The sequence below is a fragment of the Oryctolagus cuniculus genome, chromosome 7, assembly GCF_051225735.1.
Source record: "Oryctolagus cuniculus isolate XC-2025 breed Fujian yellow rabbit chromosome 7, ASM5122573v1, whole genome shotgun sequence".
NCBI classification, from domain to species: domain Eukaryota; kingdom Metazoa; phylum Chordata; class Mammalia; order Lagomorpha; family Leporidae; genus Oryctolagus; species Oryctolagus cuniculus.
Genome location: NC_142873.1, coordinates 9,365,385 through 9,388,010, shown reverse-complemented (window position 1 = coordinate 9,388,010; position 22,626 = coordinate 9,365,385). Strand labels below are relative to the sequence as shown.

The window sequence follows — 22,626 nt, the reverse complement described above, 5'->3', positions numbered from 1 at the left end:
TCCTGTGCTCCACGCTCGCGGGCCACGCCGACACCGAGGGGGCTGACCCACATTCATGTGCCCCACGCTCACGGGCCACGAGGACACCGTGGGGACTGACCCACACTGACTGTGCCCCACGCGGACACCGAGGGGACTGACCACACTCCTGTGCCCCACGCTCGCGGGCACCGAGGGGACTGACCACACTCCTGTGCCCCACGCTCGCGGGCCACGCGGACACCGTGGGGACTGACCACACTCCTGTGCCCCACGCTCGCGGGCCACGCGGACACCGTGGGGACTGACCACACTCCTGTGCCCCACGCTCGCGGGCCGCGCGGACACCGTGTGGACTGACCACACTCCTGTGCCCCACGCTCGCGGGCCGCGCGGACACCGTGGGGACTGACCACACTCCTGTGCCCCACGCTCGCGGGCCGCGCGGACACCGTGGGGGCTGACCACACTCCTGTGCCGCACGCTCGCGGGCCACGCGGACACACGCCCCCTGCCCAGCGGCCGCCGAGGGGGCAGCCCGGGTCCTCACTTCCATCTCAGTGCAAGCACTTGGGGCGGGGTCTCCACTCAGCCACCGCACTCTCCCGCGAAGCGCCCCTTCTCCGTCCCCCACCTCCCGTCCCTCCCTCCCCACGCGGATGGAGGAGGGGAACGGACTAGAGCGTTAGATCCGATCCCGACTCCTCGGGGCACGAAAGGAAATGGAAGTGGCTCCGCCAGAACCCATCAGCGGGAACTGAAACGAAAGCGAGCCGGAGGAGCGCCCCGCCCGGGAGGAGACCCCCACGCCCCTGAAGCGATGGCCAGGGACGCGCAGAGCTCGCCGGCCCCGCGCAGGGGGTCCGCACGACCCCCTCGCCCTTCTCCCCGACCCGCGGACCGAGGGGGCCCCAAGGCGCGCGCCCGCCCCGCCGGCCCCTCCGGCCCGGGAGGAGACCCCCACCCCCCTGAAGCGATGGCCAGGGACGCGCAGAGCTCGCCGGCCCCGCGCAGGGGGCCCGCACGACCCCCTCGCCCCGTCTCCCCGACCCGCGGGCCGAGGGGGCCCCATGGCGCGCGCCCGCCCCGCCGGCGGCGGCACCGTTCCCTCCGCCGCGCGCACCTTCAGAGGACTGAGAGTCTCGCAGCCCTCTCCGCGTCGTAATCGGAGACGCCTGGGCCGGGGGCTGCGGGGAATGCTGCTGCTGCTGCAGCTGGCGGGTCGCCCTTCGCGTCTTCATCTCCCCGGCGTCCCGGGGTCGCGGCGGCCTCCGCTGCCGAGACCGGAGGTAGTAGGCGCTTTCTCTCAATTCCTCTTTCCCAGAACCGGGCCGGAACTCTTCTGACGGGACTCGCCTTCCCGCCGGAGACCTTTCTTTGGCCACCCGGGGCTCGAAGTCGCCGTACACTTCTGGCGGCTCTTCGGAAAACCTCACTTCCCGTCGGCCCTGGCGCGACGGAAGCGTTCCGTGCGCAGGCGCGTCACCGCCGCCGCCATTTTGCGGGGCGAGCCGAGGCCGTCCCTCCCGAAGAGGGGCCCTGGGCGTGACGTACAGCCCCCACCCCTCCCGCGCCAGCTCCGCCCGCCGCCCCTCGCCCGCCATGGTTGTTGACGTAGCTCGAGTGGATTGCGAAGATGGCTCTGCGGTCCCGAGAGTCTCCCGCCGGCGGTGGCGATGGCGCCTCTTGGGGGTGGGGGGGTGTCGAGCGGTGGTCGCGGTGGTCAGGGAGGCAGCTGAGAGTCGCCGGGGCCGCCGCCTGCGTCGTCGCTGCTGTGCCGCGAAGCTGCCCCTGGGCCCATGGTGTGTCCTGCGGGCTGTGCTAGAGGCAGTGCCTGGCTGGGTCAGCTGCTCGGAGGGTCACTCCCGCCTCTTGGCTGCAGGCACCAAAGAGGAGGAGAAGGGGGAGGAAGACGTCGCTGTCCTGGGCCGCGAGGGAGGGAGCGGCGGGGCGAAGGAGCCGCGGCCGGGCCGGGCCGACTTGCAAGCGCCAGTGCAAGGGTCCTCGCGCCCCGCCTGCTGCGCACTTTTTCTGGAACCCCTTCCCCCACTTTTTTTTTTTTGATTGACAGCTACCTGGCTGTGCCCCCACGACGGTGAGAGGATCAGATACTTTTTGCCTAGGGCATCTGTTCAGGGCGAGTTTTAGTTTCAAACCCCTAATGAAGAAGGCTACCCAGGGCTAAACGCAAAACACCTGCTGGACAGGTGCGACATGTTGGCGTTCTCGCTGGGTGGGTTTCCGTCGGCGAAGCGTGCTGGTAGCAGACGTGCGCCTGCTCCTGGCTTTGTTAGGGAGGCTGTTGGCGCTGCCTGTGTGCCGTGAGAACCGAACGCCTTCTTAGTAACGTTGCGATCCATTTGATGCTGGGAGTGACTTGTGCACTTGACTGATTTCTGACAAAAATACTGGAAAGTACTGGCACTTGGTGATACCTGGCTTTTATTTATGTGTTAAGTAAGTACTGCTTTCTCTGTGAGGTGGCTTTTGCTTTACTCATTACCACGTAATAATGAAAGCTCTTTTAACAGGTGTACTACAATTATTAAAAGATGTAAATTTTATAGGGTTACTAAGGTTCATATGATGAGCATTAATGCATACATTAAGAGGCTTATTAAAACATGTACCGGTACAGGTGACTACGGACTTCTATATAGGCTTGTAAAACGTAGATTTGGGGGGCCTGTTAAAGAGGAGAGGTTCTGTGTCCTGACCCATCAGAGGTGAGATTCGCAGATTACTGAGTAATCAGTACATCTTACTTTGTCATTAAAACGGGAGGTTTTCCAAGATACGAATGATGAGAACCTCACAGTAACTAACACTAGCCCATGTACTGGCGTAGAATTTTCCCCAGAATAGTCAGATACATCATCCTGGCTCCAACACCGTCCCCCACACCCAGCAAGCTTGCAGACTTTGACCCCTCACTGTGGAGTAAAGCCAAACGCCGGCCAAGTATTCTCCTGTTGGTGCTCTCCAGACCATAAAGGTGACCCAAAGAGGTGACGTTAGGGAGACTGTAGACTCAACCAATATTTTAAAGGTTTTGTCTGGCCCTCAACGCCTTGAGGAAGCCTGAATTCTGGGTGTTAAAAGCAGTTCAGGAGTTTGTAGTGTGGAGAATTCAGTGAATCAACAGAGAAAAGAGAAGAAATGCTTATTACAAAGAATATTTATTAAACTTCTGTGCCAGCAAAGATGAAGACAGTGTGACTCGGAGTGCCTGCCACTGAAGAGTTAAAATTGTATATGTGCAGGTGTAAAAGTTAAGTTTAAGCTTACAGGTTTAAACCTTCCTGGTACAGCTGTGAAAAATAAAACAAAGTAGCACCTTGACAGTAGGGACTCCATTTTGGAGCACTTGAGACTCCACTCTGGGAAAGCCCCCCCCCCCCCCCCCCGAGACTCTGATCTGAAACTGTGATCTCAAATAGTCGGACAATAGCAGTGCACTACATCACCCTTGGCAACGCACAAAAACCCCTAGCATGATTGCTCAAGCTTAAAAAGGTTACACCTGGGTTACCTGAGCTAATAATGAAAATGTGATTTGTCTATGTCTTAAGGTCATAATTGCTGATTGTAAGATATTAGCAACCGCTTAGCAACCGTGTATTCTCTCCACCCTCCCAATTTTGCGGTTTTTGCCTTTATAAACCCTAACCTTTGGTTATTCGGGGCTGCTCTGCTCATGATGATCAGACAGCCCCAGCATGCTGGATAATCAATAAAAACTTCCCTGTGCTGTTTGCATAAGAGACGTGTCTCTTGGTGACGTTTTTCGGGCGGTCAACTCTAACACCACATATTGAGGCAGATACACATCAAATATTACAGTTCAGGCCGGCGCCGCGGCTCACTAGGCTAATCCTCCGCCTTGAGGCACCCGTACACCGGGTTCTAGTCCCGGTCGGGGCGCCAGATTCTGTCCCGGTTGCCCCTCTTCCAGGCCAGCTCTCTGCTGTGGCCCGGGAGTGCAGTGGAGGATGGCCCAAGTGCTTGTGTCCTGCACCCCATGGGAGACCAGGAGAAGCACCTGGCTCCTGGCTTCGGATCAGCGCGGTGCGCAGGCCGCAGCGCGCCAGCCATGGCGGCCATTGGAGGGTGAACCAATGGCAAAGGAAGACCTTTCTCTCTCTCTCTCTCTCACTGTCCATTCTGCCTGTCAAAAAAAAAAAAATTTATAGTTCATGTTGAATGGCATTAGTTCACATAACTAGCTGTTAGGGCTAGGTCTAGAATCCTGTCACAACACTGGAGTTCTAAATAAAGCAGCTGATTTTATATGAGAAGCAGAGAGAAGGAGCTGTGTGAGGGGTCATTCACTCTCCTAGATGCCCACAGGGACCCCGGGGTGGGCAGAGCTGGGAGCCAGGAACTCATCCTGCGTTGCCCACGTGAGTGGCCGGGCCCAGCGACTTCACCATCGCCACTGCTCTCAGGGTAAGCATTGTTAGGAAGACTGGAGTAGGAGGAGATGCAGGAGTCTTAAATGCTAGGCCAGATGCCCCCCCAAAGCTGCTATTTTACTTTATTATTTTATTTTTTGAGATTTAACAAGATGAGAATCAATGACCTCCAGCTGGAGCGGCATGGAGGGGGCTTCCAAGAGAGGAAAACCCCAAAGGACCCCGTGGCTCTGGGGTTTTTAAGTAAACCTTTGAAGGAAAAAAAAAAAAAAAAAAACTAGACAATCAGATTGGCATTCAGTTACCAGGCGGGGACAAAACCCATCACATACCTGTTTTACAATCCTTTATCCTATCTGGCTTGCTCGTGATAAAAACAAAAGTTTGGAGAAGGGTGAGATAGGTAATTTGTTTTCACGATACAGAGCCACTATTTAAAATGGAACTTACTTTCACATAGTTTCTGTGCAGGAGTTTCTTGTTTGGGTACATATAAACAAGCTATTTAAAGACAAGGTCTCAGTGAACGCATTGTGCATAATACGTTCCTGGTCAGGGAAATAAATAACTAGGGTATAATTAATAGAAATAGGTCCCTTTTGACAAGGCGGTTTTGTTGCGAAGAGTCAGAGCGAGGTTTCCACCGCTGGGACGCTCGGGTGGCCCTCGTGGGCAGGCGAGGCCGGTAGACCTCATCTGCACGGACCCGTCTGCTGCTTCTCCAGCGACACCGGCCGGGAGCTGGGTCGGGCAGGAGCAGCGGGCACTCGGCCGGACGCCTGGGGACGCTGGCCCCGCCGGCTGCGGCTGACCCCGCCGCGCCACAGCGCCAGCGCCAGGTGTTACACAGGGGGAAGTGGACGGAAGACCTAGAGCTGGATACGGCCACTTCCCATTCTTAAAGGCGACAGGCGGGAAAAATGTCAGCAAAGCTATGTAGAGGGGAGCGGAGAGCGATCCACGACTTCTTGCGCGTTGCCTTGAAGCTAGGGACAGGGCTTCTGACGTTGTCCCTAGCCCACTGCGTTCTTGGTAAACTGCTCACAGCCCTCAGTGTCACGGCCGTAATAATCGCTGTTTTCGATCCGCTCTCGCTACGTCATCCCCGCACACATCATTCAATTATGCGATAAGGCGCTCAGGAGCCAAGTGTTAGACGAAGCAGCCCCGACACTGGCTTCCGGGTCGTGTTCGGTGCCTGCCGCCATCCTGCTCCGTGTGTCGGCCTCCTGGGTGGTTCCAGTGTGTGGACTGCTGGTCGGCATCGGGGCAGGTGGTCCGGCGGCCCCTCGGGGCACGGGTGCCATTGGGCGTAAGCTCCCGCTGTCCCGGGGGCCTGGGCGGGGCGCCAGGCGGGGGCGGGGCCCGGGCGGGGCGGGGGCGAGGGGGCGGGGCCTTGGCGGGGCGGGGCCGAGGGAGGGGCGGAGCGGCAGGCGGGCCGGCGGGGGGCGGGGCGGGCCCTGGGCGCCTGGCGGGCGAGGGGAGGGGCGTGGCCTGGGCGGAGCGGGGGCGGGGCCGAGGGCCGCCCGTCCCGGCATTCCGCGGGCGCGGCCAAGCGAGCTCACAGTCACGTGAGCCACGACGCAGGACGTTCTGCCGCGGCGGCAGTGGGGTGCAGCCCGGCGTCTTCGAGCAGACAGAAGCTCCGAGGGGCTCTGCTGGCGCGGACTGACGGCTCTGCAAGTGGGAAACCGCCGGGATCTGTGAGTAGACGGGACGGAAACACCGCTTTTGCGTGTCTTCTCCTCTCGGAAGGGCTTGAGAAACGCTCCCTCCCCACCCCCACCTCCTACCGCGCAGTGAACGAGGTAGGTTGAGGGCATGTTTTTGGTTTTGGAGTTAAAGAAAAACAAGCGAAATAGGATCTGGTGTCTAATAAGCGGGCGAAAGTGGGAGCGAGTTCCTGATTGGAGCCGGAAGAGCGAAGACAGCATTCCTTGAAGGTTCGAAAGCTGAACGTGCAGTGTGACCAGGGTTCGGTGGCGACGCCTCCCTTAACAGCCGTGCCCGCCGGGGCCCAGGCGTTCGTCACTTTAACCCTTGAAACAGCTTTTCAGAGAGCCGTCCTGGAGCTAAATAGACCGGGTCTGGAGCTGTAGCCGGACGCCGCCTTGACCACATTGGTGACTTCTTACTGACTGTCCTGCTGGCGGTAGTGTTTAATACCTCTTCGTCCCTCGAGGGAGTAGTGCCTGTTAACTCCTTTATTTTAAAGATTTATTTACTTGAAGGAGTTACACAGAGAGAAGGAGAGGCAGAGAGAGAGAGAGACAGACAAACAGACACAGAGAGACAGAGACAGAGAGAGAGGTCTTCCATCCGCTGGTTCACTCCCCAGTGGCCGCAACGGCCGGAGCTGGGCTGATCCAAAGCCAGGAGCCAGGAGCTTCTTCCTGGTCTCCCATGCGGGTGCAGGGGCCCAAGAACGTGGGTCATCTTCCACTGCTTTCCCAGGCCATAGCAGAGAGCTGGATCGGAAGTGGAGCAGCCGGGACTCGAACCGGCGGCGGCCAGACAGGATGTCGGCACCGCAGGCGGCGGCTTCAGCCCGCTCGGCACAGCGCCTGCCCCTTGCCTGTTAAACTTCATACTGTGTACACAGCTCCAGAAATGAGTTACCTTCCTCTGATTAAATAAACTAGCCGTGTTTTACCTGTCCGCAGGTTTTACATTTCTCAATTTTAGGTCTATGTGAGGGCGCCTTTCCTTGTCCTTATTTTTAAAAAACGAAGGCCGGCTGTGGCAGTCAGCCATATTTATCAGTTTTGTCTTTTTAAGCACATGATTAATCTATTAATGGTCCAGGGACACTTATTTACCGAAAAAGGAACTTTAGGGTAGAGAACTTCAAGGTTCTTGGAAGCCCTTGGGATTAGAACAGTTGGAAACACTAAGGTTCGCTATGAAAGCGTTAAGAGAGAACTTCTGCAGTGATGTTAACTATGCGGAATGCAGAGTCCGCAACTTGGTTATCGGTGTTGCTGCAGGTGTATTGTGCAACCTTGCGTGACTCATTTTACTTAGTTTCTGTCCCGATGTACAGATAATACTGGCCGGACAACTTCAATAATTAACGAGGTAACCAGAATTCAGCGAATAGAAGCTTGTTAGGTATTTTAATAGTGCATTGTGTCTTGGATGCAGTTCATTTTTGCTTAAACCCCGTTACACCCACATTTCTTTGAGGTGCAGCTTGAATTTTCTGAAGGATGCCTTGCTCAGGACGCCTCGTCTGCCCGGAGGTTATGCTCCAAGCCAGCCCTGAAAGCAGACTTGGAGATTCTACAGTCTCCACGAATTTTTTTCTTTTTAAAGATTTTATTTGTTTACTTCAAGGCAGAGTTACAGAGAGAGAAATAGAGAGAGAAAGAGAGAGTTAGAATTCAGTCGCTCTTCCATCTGCTGGTTTCCTCCCCAAATGGATGCACCGGCCAGTGCTGGGCCGATCTGAAGCCAGTTCTACGCGGGTGCAGGGGCCCAAGTGTGTGGGCCCTCCTCTGCTGCTTTCCCAGGCCATCAGCAGGGAGCTGGATCAGAAGAGGAGCAGCTGGAACTCGAATTGGTGCCCATGGGATACCAGCTGCAGGCAGCGGCCCCTCCAAAGAATTTAAATTTACTATGCCACAGAACCAGCCCCTCCAAGAAATTTTAAAATTTGGCTTTTTAAAAAATTTTTGCATCTAAAATTCTGTCAAAGTTTCACATTATTTCCATATTTTATGAATTGCTGATTAAAGTGTCCCACAAGAGATAATTCAACGCGGTAGTTATAGTTTATCATAGATTTTACACAGCAGATCAATATTTGGGAATAAGGAGGTCTCTGGCATTGTGAACGTGGACTTCACAGTCAGCTTGGTTCTGGCAGTGTGACTCAGCAGTTCACTTTGTCACCGTGAGCACGTTTACTCCCTAGTTAAGTGGAAATTCATTGGGTCATTTGGAATACTAAGTGGAATATTTAAGGATGCAGTCATTGGAAACATTATTGATTGGGTTTTCCTCCTCACTAATATTAAAGGAGTTGGCACATGATTTTGGTAATCAAAATAGAAAGGACAAAAATTCACCAAAATTCCAAACAAATCAAGATGTTTTTCCTGTTTCTCTCTGTCCCTTGACCATGATACCTAAAAAGTTGAATTTAAATCATTAGTTTGTTAATCATACGAATCGGCCTGTCCGGTTCTTTATTCTGACCAGTTGGTGGAGCAGCAGCAGAACTTTTCCACTTGCTTTCCCCATTCCAGAAAGTAAAAACTCTAGCTGTGTTTTTCTTTAGTAGTTGGAGTGATAATGGTGAACTATTTGAAAACTTACTTCGTGCCCCCATAGCAAGTGTTGTACATTATCTGGCTTAACTCTCACACTGTCTCTCCATAGCAAGTGTTGTACATTATCTGGCTGAACGCTCACACTGTCTCTCCATAGCAAGTGTTGTACATTATCTGGCTGAACGCTCACACTGTCTCTTTTGTCTAGATGGTGTTAATCCATTTGTGGTTAAGAAAACAGAGGCACAGAATGAGTTCATCGTGTCAGAAGCAGGACAGTCTCATTTGGGCCTAGGCAGTCTGATTTTAGCTGTTTGAATTCTGTATTTGTAGACTGACTATTTGAATGTTGAGTCACATATGTGCACAGAAATTGATCCTGGAGGATGACTTTCAACTTCTATAAAAGTAATAGTATTTGTACTTTATAACTACTTTGAAAATAATAAAAATAGGGAAGTATGTAGTGTGTTAAGAGATGAAGCCATTCATTTGTAGTCTTTTTACTTAAAATAGTAAAAATATGATTTTTTTTTTTTTTGACAGGCAGAGTTAGACAGTGAGAGAGAGAGAGACAGAAAGGTCTTCCTTCGGTTGGATCACCCTCCAAATGGCTGCTATGGCCGGCGCGTTGCACCTAGCTGAAGCCAGGAGCCAGGTGCTTCTCCTGGTCTCCCATGCGGGTGCAGGGCCCAAGCACTTGGGCCATCCTCCATTGCCTTCCTGGGCCACAGCAGAGAGCTGGCCTGGAAGAGGAGCAACTGGGACAGAATCCGGCGCCCCAACAGGGACTAGAACCCAGGGTGCCGGCCCTGCAGGTGGAGGATTAGCCTAGTGAGCCGTGGTGCCGACCGAAAAATATGATTTATAGACAAGGGGAGTTATTAGGACTAAATTTTCCTTTGTTTAACTGGACATAATTTAAACTAGGGTTTATAATGAGGGTAGACTAACTTTGCTTTAAAGTGATGCCCCTTAAACATGGTAGTGAGCACCGGAATCCTCTGACAAATTGTTAAAACACAAATTCCTGCAGGAGACACAAGGATTCTGGTCTGTGGGTCCTGGGGTGGGGCCCAAGAATTTGTAGTTCTAACAAGTTCCCAAGTGGTATTAATGATTCCTCGCTAGTTAGTTTAGTAAGGAAACAATTATGAGGGTGCTTCAAAAACCTGATTGAAGGAGTTCCCAAAGACCAAGTTGGGACAGTTTGAGCAACAAAATGAATAGTGAAGTATAGGATTTTAACCCATAAAAAGAAAGAAGTCCCCACTGCGATAGCTGAGTAAGCAGAGGAGAAGGAACTCTTCTTAGAAGAATCCCAATCAGTAAACATAGAAGGAAGGAGGAAAATGGAAAAGTCACCATTAGGCAAATAGCACCATAGTGATTATTGTCCAAAAAATCCACCTGTGGTGCTAGTGGGTGGAAGTTTGAGAAAACCAGCTTATTTACATGGTCTGATTTTCTCCCCTGAGGCAATTATTAACTTGGAAAGGGAAATACTGAGTGGTCAATAGAGACACCACATTGATCAACTGATCACTGTTAACATCACCGGTAGAAGATTTATGCAAACAAAACATCATTTCTGTGGTTTTTGTTATTCTTGCTCAAAATACATAACCTCTTTGTAATCATAATACAATGTTGTACAAAGCCAAACTGAGGGACATTCTACGAAATGACCAGTATTAAAAAATGTCAAGGTCCCAAAGACAAGTAAAGGCTGAGAACTGTCAAGATTGGAGACTAAGAACAGTAATGACTAAACGCAGTGTGGGGTCCTGGGTTGGGAGGAGGTAGGAAGAGGGCTAAGTAGGGACAGAAGAGTTTGTGTACTCAGGGTTTAGTAACAACTACTCCAGGCATCTAGTCTGTAAAAAACAATTCCCTAAGGAGTAATGGCATTGCTTTTTGTTCCTAGTTTAGTACTTTTTCAAGCTTTCTTTCAAAAATCTGGAATAAATCACCAGTTAGTGGGAATTGAGTGTGAGAATAGTAATGCCAGGCTGTGGTACAGAGGAATGGGTAAGACATAGATGCATAGTTTTGAACACAGACACAAATAGCTAGTAAAAATATAGGAATTTGAATTGTGGACTTTTGGTCCTTTAGGATGGCTTAGATGGAAATGTACCCATATATTTCTAAGCTATTCTCCTTATGGTCTTTCTCTCCCACCCACCCACTGCCAGGAAAGTATGCTAAAACACAGATACACACACACACCTGTTTTGCTTGTCAATTCCTGGCATGAGAGAGAACATTCTACAGCTGTTTTCTGGATCCTGTTTTTCATTTGACCTATGTTCGTAAGTGGGAACACTGTGTGTGCTTCATAGTACTGAGTGAAGATGGCTATGCCTTGTCTTCTCAGTGTTTTCAAGACTGCCAAATCAAACGGAGTTCTCACAAAAAATTGAAGATTTATTCAGGTGTACTTTTCTATTTTCAACAAAAAATTTAGATTATGGGAATTAAAAAAGAAGATTCTGTTTTTATATTCTGTAATCTCCTATAATCCAAATTCAAAATTAGCTAGAAAATATAAATCTATTTTAAGATTTCACTGTATGTTTGACTTATTGGAGAATTGCATACAAAAGAGACCTTTAGGATCACTGAATAGCCTTAAGATATGATACCTGATGGAAGAAAATATTTAAAACGGGTATTCAAGATGGTTGAAAGCATTTGTAGTTTTTCTGTGTACCTAGGTTTCGTTTTATATGTCCTGTGAGTTGTTTGAAGCTGAAGTCCAAGGGCTATATTGCCTAGAAAACTCGCCACAATCCTGACCCAATCTGAAACTATCCTACCACTAAAAAGGAGGGAATTTTTGTCTCTCAAAGGCAGATCTGAGTTTGCTTAATAGCAAAGAAGGAAGTAGGATCAGAATATTTTGGGAAGGTAGTTATTTAGTATTTATAAAGCTGCCAAGGTTATTTGATGTTAAATTTCAGTAGATTAACTAGAACTGCGTTTTCTATTTTTATATTAAAGTGCCATTTTCTTTTCTACATTTTCGCCTAATGAAGTTTCAGAATACATTAGTTCTTACAAACAAAAGCCCGATTCGTGTTTTGTTTTTGTGCATTATTTTGGGGGTAGTGCAGCTCTTTGAACTTTGTGATCTTTTGCCCACTGTTTTTGTTCACAAGGTTTGTTTGAAAATATATATATATATATTTTTTTTTTTTTTGACAGGCAGAGTGGACAGTGAGAGAGAGAGAGAAAGAAAGGTCTTCCTTTGCCGTTGGTTCACCTTCCAGTGGCCGCCGCGGCCAGTGCGCTGCAGCTGGCGCACCACTTGATCCGAAGGCAGGAGCCAGGTGCTTCTCCTGGTCTCCCATGGGGTGCAGGGCCCAAGCACTTGAGCCATCCTCCACTGCACTCCCTGGCCACAGCAGAGAGCTGGCCTGGAAGAGGGGCAACCGGGACAGAATCCGGCGCCCCGACCGGGACTAGAACCCGGTGTGCCGGCGCTGCAAGGCGGAGGATTAGCCTAGTGAGCCACGGCGCCTGCCGAAAACATAGGTATTCTAACACCTTTGGGCTTTCTAAATTTCCTCTGATCTCCATAAGCAATCTTTTTTTTTTTTTTTTAATTCATCTAAAAGCTGTTAGACTCCACCCAAAACATAGTTCCATTCTTGATTTGATGGACATCTTAAAGTCCTAAAAGATTTGCTTTGTAGCCATAATACTTGGCATCAGTCCCAGCATGTGGTGGTTTCCTCAATAACTTAAACAATCATATTTAATATCAGTAGAGTAATGGAAGTTCTCGAGGTATTTTCAGCATGTGAGAATGGATATGGGCAGAGAAATGGGCCAGACCTTGAAATTTAGTCTAATTGCGAATCGTACCTTAAATCAACTGCTTGTGATGCCAGTGGAGTTGAGGAAGGACGTCAGTTCAGGACAGCTAAATCTTTTCCAGCCTTCAACAAGCTTTTTATCTTATTGGAAGTTCTGATGGGCACATTTACATGTCTGATTCATGAAAATGAGAATTAAATTTTCACTAGAGTGCAAATTTTTTGGATAGCTTTCAAAGGAGATTGGAGGGGAGGGAGTGGTGCTAGGAATACAAGTTGCCTTTGATAATAAAATGATTAGGAACTGTTAATGCCTAATGGTTCTGAACCATTTCAGATTCCTTTGGGAGTCCAACGAAATATGAACATCTTTCTAGAAGAAATTTACATTTAAAAATTTTTATGTGCAATTTTGAGGGATTTAAGACTGAAACTTATTCTGGATCTTTTTGTGTGGAAGTGGAAAATTTATGTAGGGTGATTTCCCTCATCTCCACTTGAGTATATACATGGAAGAGTGTCTTGTAGCTTTGCAAACAGCTCATGAAAAGACTTTATGAAGATTAGCTGTCACTGCTTTAGAAAAGGCATTATTTTATATGGCAGTTGGGAGTACAGTTTCTGAAACCAGTTTGTCTGGGTTCAGATCTGGTTTCTCTGCAGCTGCCTATATGATGTTGGTCAGGTTACTTAACTTTATTTCATTAACCACAAAATGAGGATCATAATCCCTCATTGGATTATTGTAAGGGTTAATTGAGGTAATATATATAAAGTGTTCAGAACAAAAGTGGGGTAACAGGGTTACTGTGTAGTGCTGACCACGGACCGCGTGAGGTTGTCGGGCTGCCTCTGCCTGGAGGGACAGTGCATTTTTCTCATTTCTGAAGTGCTGTGTGAAGTAGCAGCCTCCCTGCACACAGATTCCTGCCTTTGTGGAGTATGCCATGCCGGCATTAAACCTTTTCCACTTTTCTTTGAAGAGAAGATTGCTTAGAACTTCGTGAGAAACAAAGATCAATATCTCTCTGTAGGGTTCCTCTTTATCTCAGTCATGTCACCTGCTTCGCCTCTGAGCAGAGAAACTGGTTTTTGTCTTTCTGTATCCCATTGCGAGTTTCACTTTCCATTATACGCTTTTTTTTTTTCCCAAATGGAGATGTGGTTATTAGGAGTTAGATATAGTGAAGATTCTTCTGGCTCCACCTGAGGAAAAATTATGATTATCTTTGAGACTCACCGAATGTCTCCTCCATCCATCCCTGTCCCTCCCATCAGATGTAGCAATTATCCTGAGTTTTGTACTTATTTTTTCCTGATTTTCTTTATTGCATATTTATCCTTTTAAAAAAAAGATTTATTTATTTGAAAAGCGGAGTTACAGAGTCGGGGAGAGGCAGAGAGAGATACATCTTACATCTACCGGCTCAGTTCCCAAATGGCTGGGGCTGGGCCAGGCTAAAACCAGGAGCCTGGAACTTCATCTGGGTCTCCTGTGTGGGTGCAGGGGCCCAAGCACTTCGGCCATCTTCCTGAGTTGAAGGGCCGGGGGAAAGGCAGTTAGTTTGGCTGAAGTATATGGACTGTGGAGTTCCCTTGATTGAGGAATACTTGCAGTTCGGGTGCTGGCTTGATGTTGGGGGGTTGGGGGTAGAGTTATTCTGAGCACTTGGAGCCTTAGGGCTTTCTCTAGACGCCGGCAGTAGAGGTGTGGAATCCTGGGGGAGAGATGATTTTGCCCAGAGTATGTGGAGTCCTTGTTGTCAAGCCTAATTTTTGCCACTGTGGTAGATATGAAATAGTATCTTGCTGGGTTTTAGTTTCATTTTCCTCTTTTCACCCTGGAAATTAAAAACTCAATGTCTTTTTAATGTCAGACTCAGTCATAACTTTCGCACTATGTTAAAACGCTTCATGTCTGTGAGTTTTATTAGTCATCTGTATCATGACAAGACACCCAAGGTTGAATTTCAGGGATGAAAGCACCTGGTGCTGCTTTGTCAACACACCTCAGGGGAATCGATCATTCCTAAGCTGTCACCACCAAATATAAAGTGGAAGAATCAGAAGCCACCGCCCTGTCCACTCCGCCCCAGGAGCTGAGTTGGTCGTCCTCACCCGTATGTTGTTAACGAATCTCAAAAAGCTCATCTAGGCTGACTCTAGTTCATCTTTCAGGTTCCTATCAAAATATGAGTCCTGTAACGTAGCACCGTCAGAGGCTCTTCAGTTGCTGTTTTAAATTCTGAGAATCACAGCTCCTCCTGACAGTCTGTAAGGAAAAGGCTTTGATTGAAACAACCATGGCTATAACGCCTCCTTTTCAAGCCAGATCTGTATATGGTTATTCTGTTCCTGTTTTTGTTTTTTAAGATTTATTTATTTATTTGAAAGGCAGAGTTACAGTGAGAGAGGGAGAGACAGAGAGGCCTTCCATCTGCTGGTTCACTCTCCAGATGGCCACAACAGCCAGGGAAAAGCCAGGAGCCAGGCTTCATTCAGGTTTCCAGTGTGGGTGGCAGGAACCCAAGCACTTGGGTCATCTTCCCCTGCTTTCCCAGGCACATTAGCAGGGAAGTGAAGCAGCTGGGGCTTGAGCTGGACACCCATATGGGATGGCAGCATTGCAGGCGGCAGTTTTACCCACAGCACCGGCCCCAGTATTTATGCAGTTTTAACACCACACTTTGCATGGCCATCCCTTTACTCTCACAAGATTGAGCTTCATTCAGAATATATGGAAACGCTGGAGACAGAGGGAGTATATATTGTACTTTGATGATCTGTGACCCTCCTTAGGTTATTCCCTATATCCTGTTATTCCACATTGTTTACGGGTTACAGTTAGTGTCTTGAGGCTGTACAAGGGTAATGATAGCATCTGCAAATTCCAGCTGATTGGCTGTGCAGTTTTCAAAAACAACTTGGGACTAATCCTTAGGGCTATGCCTTTCTGCTTACTCAAAATGACCATATGCATAAACCTGTAAAAATAACTGCAATGAGATGTTCCCCGGTTAGTTTCTTTACAGGCTTCAAAAGGATTTCATCCAACTTCTGGTGATTATCTAACATTTTTGTAAGCTTTTCCATGGACAAATTCAAGTCTATTATGGCAAGGCTGTCATCAGTCATGTGTCCCACACATTATGGGAATACCATATATGGCACCCATTTCACAGAGGAGATACACAAAAAATGCAGCAATTCCAAGCTTTTACTAATATATAAGCATAATTAGACTTTATTATTCCTAAAGTGCAAAAGGAGTAGAAAAAGGAAACACAGCACCCCTCCAAAAAGTAACTGGTGCTATTGTCAATCATAAATGATCCAAAACCCTTCTCATGCCCATATGAGCATAAGAATAACTCCCACGAAACAAATTAGTTTGAACCCGCATTAAATTGACGAGGGAAAACCCTTGAGACAGTTCTTATCCACAGTGACCCAAGTAGTTTTCACATGCATGTTTCTGATGATGTGAGCAACTGCCAAGCCCATATGAGTCGTCTGAAGTTTTATCATTTACAGGTGTGTGACGCATTCCCAGACCCTGCAACCAACTCGGCATCAGCTCCTTCTCAGACTGGGCCCGGGTTAAGGTCCTCCCAAGACAAACTCCACTGGATCCACGCTCAAGAGGACTCTGCCAGGTCTTCCTGACCCCCTTACATCTCTGTAAAGTGCCAAGGCCTTAAGACTTGGGTACGTTTACAACAGCAAGAGTACCGGTGCTGACAACAGACCCATTGGATCAGTCAGCTCTGCTGTTTCACCAAGCAGACAGAACCTTATCTACAGTGAGCCAAGTGCCTCAGTGCGATACCACCAGCCTCGGCTAGAACCCTGTTGTTTCTTGAGAAGCTGGGATTTGAAGGAGCTATTCTGAGATCTGGGCTGCTAGTAAGTGACTGATAACTTTATAGACTGGATTGATCCCTGAGGTCAGAGACTGCGTTACAATTGAGTGAAACATAGACTACAAAATCTTGAAGCATTTTATCAGGGTGCAAGCCAGATTTAACCCTCTCCAAGTAAAGTTGGTTGAACTGAGAGATCACTAAAGCAAACCTGTAATAGGACTGGTCACTTGGGTATCTGTCTTTGTCATATTTGCCTCTTGCTGTTACATTGCTACTTGTGCTGTCTTTGTAGGTCCAGATGTTCTCAGATAATTCGCATTGCCCTGATTGCGGACAGCAGTGGTTCCCTAGTCTAGAACTAGGCCACTGGTTGTACCAAACTGAGCTTGTTGAAAATGAGTGTTACCAAGTGTTCTTAGACCGCATCAACAGGGCTGATTATTGCCCCGAGTGTTACCCTGATAATCCTGCTAATAGAAGCCTTGTTCTTCCGTGGTCTTTCCCCCTTGAGTGGGCTCCACAAAACCTCACCAGGTGGACCTTTGAAAAAGCTTGTCACCCATTTCTTCTGGGTCCTCCGCTGGTTAGGAAAAGGATCCATGACTCCAGAATTGCTGGTTTTAACCCTGCTTTACAGTTGATCTTGACCAGAACCGACAAAACTTTAAACAAAAAACTTGGTCAAAGCAAGTAATTTCTGTGACAGTCAAGATCATGGAGACTCTAGAGTCTCCACAAATATGGAAAAATAACTTTTTTAAATCTGACCCAGGTTCTCAGTACTTTGGGGAACTGCACCAGCTGTTGGATCTGCTTCCGTGGCCCACATACATTTTGTTCAGCATGAATTTAGGCAGTATTCCAGCCAGACTGTTCATCTAGAACCAGAATAATCTATTTCCTCTATCAGTGATATATTGGAACTAGCTTGTCCCACCCAAAAATTTCCACAGCCTAATCACTGACGTATGGCAAGAGAGTCTTAGAGAAGAACCTGTACTACGTACTTTATAATGGTATTTCTAGTAATAACTTTTGTAGGGACACATCCTCATTGTAGCTGGATTCTACATTGTTCTGAAAATCTTAGTAAGAAACTACATTGTTCTAAGTTTTATCTCTTACATGTTGATCATTGGCTATATATCTATAATTTATTCATATATAAACATTTATTCATCATTGGCTCTGTTTGGCCCGTCCTTATTGTGGCTCTGACCATACTGATAATTGGTCACCTTCAGAGAAGTTACATTGTGTTGGGTAAAACCTCCATAAGTTACTCAAAACCTTGTAGAAATGCCACACTAACTAATGTAGACTAATGTCTGCACTAACTTGGCTCCACAAAAATTCTATCCTGTCTTTGTGGGTGCCTAACTTGCTGTGTCCCCTACCCTGGAAATGGAAGACTACTGTTACTGATCAGCTATGTGACAAAGAGAACTATCAAACCTGATTCCTTAAAAATTATGAGCAGTCTGCGGGAGTCTGCCTTCTTAGAAGTTAAGAAAATCTTGCTGGACGTTGGTGACATTGGCCTTCACATGTTCATGTGAACATGAACTTGGAACAATGAGTTGAAGTTAAGCAGTTGAGACAGAGTTGCTGAAAACATCTCAGAGGCCACTGGACAATTTTGAAATCGCATTTAAGATGCTGGGTAATCCAGGGCTTAAGTAGCGGGTCCACAGTGTTGCCGAGGCTTCCCCTCTGGGATCTTTGTTTGCTTTTTGTCCTCATGGATATTTCCTCAGTGATGACCATATGGCTTGTTGCTGCACCAGGCATTTCCAAAGGGTGGAAGTAAGGAGCAGAGGCTTTGTCCTTTCAAGTCATCTTTCAGTTGGGAATAAAATCTGTCTCAACAGTCTCTAGCACGTTGCTTCTTCCATCTCATCAGAAGGTACTGGTCTGGTTCACAGGGGAGCCTGGGAAAGCTGGCAAAGGGGTGCTGGGGCTTGGCATTGCCTGGGTGGGGCTCTTCCAGGAGGGAATAGTGGGGAATGAATGGCTGTTGGCATGCAACAAGTCATACTTGCAATATGTTGTAAAAGCTAAAGTTACCTGTTAGTCTGTCTAAAGAATGTAACCCAGAGATCCACCCTGTACCTGCCTTATGTCTGTCATCCTGGAGGTTCTCTTCTGTTACGTTGCTGAATAAACTGTGTGGACTGCTGAACCGACTGAAGACGAGTTAGTTTATCATTAACCCTTAATTAAGAACTCCTTCGCTATCTAAAGGCTCTTCCTAAAAAAAGTGAAAATTTACTTTAAGATAGAGCTTTTGAGGATGGTGGGACTGTTTTTTTCATTGGTTAGAGAATGCTCATGCTCCAAGGACACATATTAAGAAACACTCCACAAATAGTACCTTAGGAAATTCTCACACCACCACTTTATGGACCAGACTTTGAGAAACTGTAGCAGCATGTCCATAGTGTATTTATCTTGAAAGGATGGGAGCTGAGCACTCCTACTGCATGCTAGTGCTACAGGTTCTCTGTCCCTAGTCCAAAATCCGAAATGCTCCAGAATCTGAAAATTGAGTGTCAGGTTTTGAATTTTAGGTTTTTGGTCAAGGGTGCTTGTCTGAAAGTCTGTACAAATACTCTGAAATCTGAAAAACCGAAACCTGAAATACTTCTGGTCCCACACAGCTCAGATAAGGAGGACTCAGCCTGTACTTGCTGTACTTTGCTCTACTGGTACAGACCATTTAATCAAGATATTCTAGACCTCCTCACAAGCTATGTAGACTATGGGCAATAGAAAGGCATACATATTAACCTTAAGGTTAAAGTTATTTTGCCTTCAAATGTGAATAATATCACATACCTGTATAGTCAGCGCTCAGAAATCAGCATTATGTGGTGGAGCTCATAAAATTGAGCAAAGGAGAAAACTTAGAAAGTATTTGTAGTTTTTCAGCTTAGGTCTTTTAGGTACAACTTCATGTGGTTTAAAATGTTACAGATTATTCCAGAATATCCCATAGTTAGTATGAGTAGTGAATTTTGTTAAAATGTAAGTATGTTGATAAAATTAGTTCTAATGACACATGATCTGGAGAGGGACCTGAGTTAAGGAAGGAAGGCCCGACAAGCAGGTGGGCAGAAACAAGTCCATGGCTTCCCGAGATGCAGCTGGCGGTCTGCATGGCTCAGTGACGTGATTCTGCCCCTTTCGTCTTTCCAGTCTCCTGTGGCAGTACCTGGTCTCCTGGACTTTTCAAATGCTTTATACAAAAGTAAAAGTACAGCCTTGTAGCTAGCTGGGTTCTAATTCTGTCCTGATTTGGACTCTTTTTAAGATATATTTATTTATTTGAAAGCATTACAGAGAGAGGGAGAGACAGAGATCTTCCATCTGCTGGTTCACTCCCCAAATGACCACGTTGACCAGGGGTGGGCCGGGCCAAAGTCAGGAGCCAGGAGCTTTATCCAGGTCTCCCACATGTGTGGCAGGGACCCAAACACTTGTCATCTGCTGCTGCTTTTCCCAGGCCATTAGCAGAGGGCTGGATCAGAAGTGGAGCTGCTGTGACTCAAACTGGGGCCCGTATGGGATGCTGGTGCTGCAGGTGATGGCTTTGCTCACTTCACCACAACGCTGCCCCACTGCTAAGCTTTTAAGTTTTTTATTTTATTCATTTGAAAAGCAGAGAGAGAGCTCCTCCATCTATTGGTTCACCCTCCAAATGCTCACAATATCTTGGACTGGGTCTTCCTGAAGCCAGGAACTCAATTCAGGTCTCCCATGTGGGTGGCAGGGACCCAACTACTTGAGCCATTGCCTGCTGCCTGCCTCCCAAGGTGCACGCTAGCAGGAAACTGGAATTAGGAGTGGAGCCAGGGCTCAAACCTAGGCACTCTGCTATGGGATATGGGCATCTCAAGCAGTAGTCTTAACTCCCAGACCAAACACCTGCCCCTTAGCTGTTGAAACTTCTAATTTCCCTTTCTCCCTTTTTGACAAATACAAAGATTGGTGCCTCCTGGTACCTGCTCCTTCCCTGCTCCTCAGGTATCGTCCAGGCCTCCATGTTCTCTTCTTCTGTTCCTGGGTCCCCCTGGCAACACTGGAGGCTTGCGGATGGAGTGGAGAATAAGTAAGGTTCCACTGTGCTCTCAGCCACAGGTCTGCTCTTGCAGGCTGCTTTTCCTTGTCCTGTCTCCTCCCAGCTGATTGTAGCAAAACTGGGAGGCTGTGGTTGAGGTCGTATTCATTGAACTCCGGAGAGCTGTCATCACAGGTCTTTCCTTTGATACTTTTCCTACAGAGGCTAGTTTATTACTCATTTGAAAAATCAGTGCACCAAACATACAGAAAGTACACAAAGTAGCAAAACAGTTGTGTACCCAATCTCAAATATATTACCATTTTGCCACCTTAGTTTTTTTTTTGAGAAACTTCTGTAGTTGACACTCAGTTTTGCAGAAGCAAGTGCTGAAAGGAAGTTGATTTGTATGTTTTCCATTTATGTGTTTGTGATTTTTTGTTTTTAAAGATGTATTTATTTGAAAGGCAAAGTTACAGAGAGGCAGAGGCACAGAGAAAGAGAAAGAGGTCTTCCATCTGCTGGTTCACTCTCCAGATGGCCGCAACGGCTGGAGCTGCGCTGATCCGAAGGCAGGAGCCAGGAGCTTCTTCCGGGTCTCCCAGGCATGTGCAGGGGCCCAAGGACTCGGGCCATCTTCTACTGCTTTCCCAGGCCACAGCAGAGAGCTGGATCGGAAGTGGAGCAGCTGAGACTCGAACCGGTGGCCATATGGGATGCCGACACAGCAGGCAGCAGCTTTACCCACTGCGCCACAGCACGGCCCCCTGTGTTTGTGTTTAAATCATATACAGTAATGTAAACAATAAACAGAGCCAGAAAAATGCCTGAATAAAAATTCATTAGTATCAAGTTTATATATAAACAAACTACACATCAATTTTTAGTTACCCTTACAGCACTTCACTTTGTGTTTTGGAGTCTTCTAACTTGGTTGTGTGACTGCAGGACAAAGGTTTTTTAAAGCATGTGCCATTGTGTAGTGAGATGAAGCAGTGGGGTACATCTTAAAAGTGCAGGGCGGCCAAAGTTGGGAAGGACACAGGGAGACAAATTTGTGACCCTTTGTTTTGTAGAAAAGTCTCAGGAAATAAAAATTAAAGACGGCATCCCAGCCTACCCTCCAGTGCATTCCCCATTGATGGAGAATGAAACTTTACAACTTGAACCTGTTTCAGGCCCTGATGCACAGTTAAAGCAAGGCGATCAATTTCTGTTGGAGATTTTAGGGTTACCGGAAAGTGGAGGTGACTGTTGGTGATGAGGCTGAATTTCATTTAAGTTGGAAAACGAACCATCATCACTTCTACCTATGGGGCAAATCAGCATTTCACAATTGAACTTGTAAGGGATTCACCAAAAGCTGATGACTTTGGTGCCGAATGAATTACATAGGTTTTCATCAGTTTCTTGTTGCAGACTAGCAAAGTTACCTTTTTTGGACATGCTTATGGAATGTTCCTTCCTATAGCTACAGAAAATCTCCAGCAATCCCATTTCATCTGCCTCTTGTTACCCAGTCTGGAGGTTCTTAATACATCTGATTTGGACCGCATGCAGTTCAGAAGGGTCACCACCTCTGAACCAGAGGCCTCCACATCTCCCAGAGACCCTCCCATGTCGCTGTTGGTGAGAATGTGTCAAGAACCTCCCTCCCTGTAACTCAACCTTTAATATAAATAAAAATTTTAAAAACTCTCAGTGTTTGTTACACTTCTTCCTTGCAGCTGTGAGTGAATACCTTTTCCACTATGAACATGACAAAGGGGCTGAATGAAGGCACGGGATGGGTGTGTGACAGGCAAAGTGTCTATGAAGTATGTATAAGATTTATGATTATGTGTGATGGTTCCTTTGTAGATTTTACTTGCAACCCAGTCACTAAGGAATGCATTATTAAAATTATATTTCTATAATTCATTTATTAGAGAGCACTACACTGGTTCACTCAAATTCCTGCAATGCCTTGGGCTGGGCCAGGGCCAAAGCCTGGGAGCCAGGAATGTAATCTGGATCTCCCATGTGAGTGACAAGAACCCAGTTACTGAGTCATCCCTACTGCCTCCTGGGGTCTGCATTAGCAGGAAGCTGGAGTCAAGAGCCAGAGCCGGGGGATCAAGTCCAGGCACTGTGATGTGACAGGGGCGTCTTAACCACTGGGCTAACTGCCCACTTACAAATAATAAAATTTTGAAGGGATTCAGTTCT

At 47.6% G+C, this 22,626-nt stretch overlaps 3 protein-coding genes across 13 annotated transcripts in view; 2 read left to right on the top strand and 1 right to left on the bottom strand.

Moving 5' to 3' along the window:
- The window catches only part of TOR1AIP1 (torsin 1A interacting protein 1), a 39,486-nt gene extending 35,751 nt beyond the window's left edge, over positions 1-3,735 (bottom strand). For all 6 annotated transcript variants that reach the window (XM_017345538.4, XM_051858262.3, XM_051858264.3 and 3 more), the window contains exon 1: positions 1,103-3,735. In XM_017345538.4, the coding sequence (XP_017201027.3) occupies positions 1,103-1,583 (481 nt within the window). In that variant the 5' untranslated portion in view covers positions 1,584-3,735. The remainder of the gene's footprint in view (positions 1-1,102) is intronic.
- Positions 3,736-5,957: 2,222 nt separating this feature from the next.
- On the top strand, positions 5,958-18,544 carry LOC100008867 (torsin 1A interacting protein 2). The gene is given in 2 exon segments (NM_001082132.1): positions 5,958-6,202; positions 16,027-18,544. A coding segment is annotated over 1 exon segment (396 nt). The 5' UTR covers positions 5,958-6,202; positions 16,027-16,656; the 3' UTR covers positions 17,053-18,544.
- The window catches only part of TOR1AIP2 (torsin 1A interacting protein 2), a 36,183-nt gene continuing 19,514 nt past the window's right edge, over positions 5,958-22,626 (top strand). Inside the window, exons 1-2 of one of the 6 annotated variants that reach the window (XM_089299460.1) lie at positions 5,958-6,097; positions 16,027-16,398. The gene's annotated coding sequence lies outside the window, so the exon portion shown is untranslated. Of the gene's footprint in view, positions 6,203-16,011; positions 16,399-22,626 lie in introns of all 6 variants that reach the window. The other 5 variants (XM_089299462.1, XM_089299459.1, XM_089299461.1 and 2 more) reach the window with 5 other exon arrangements.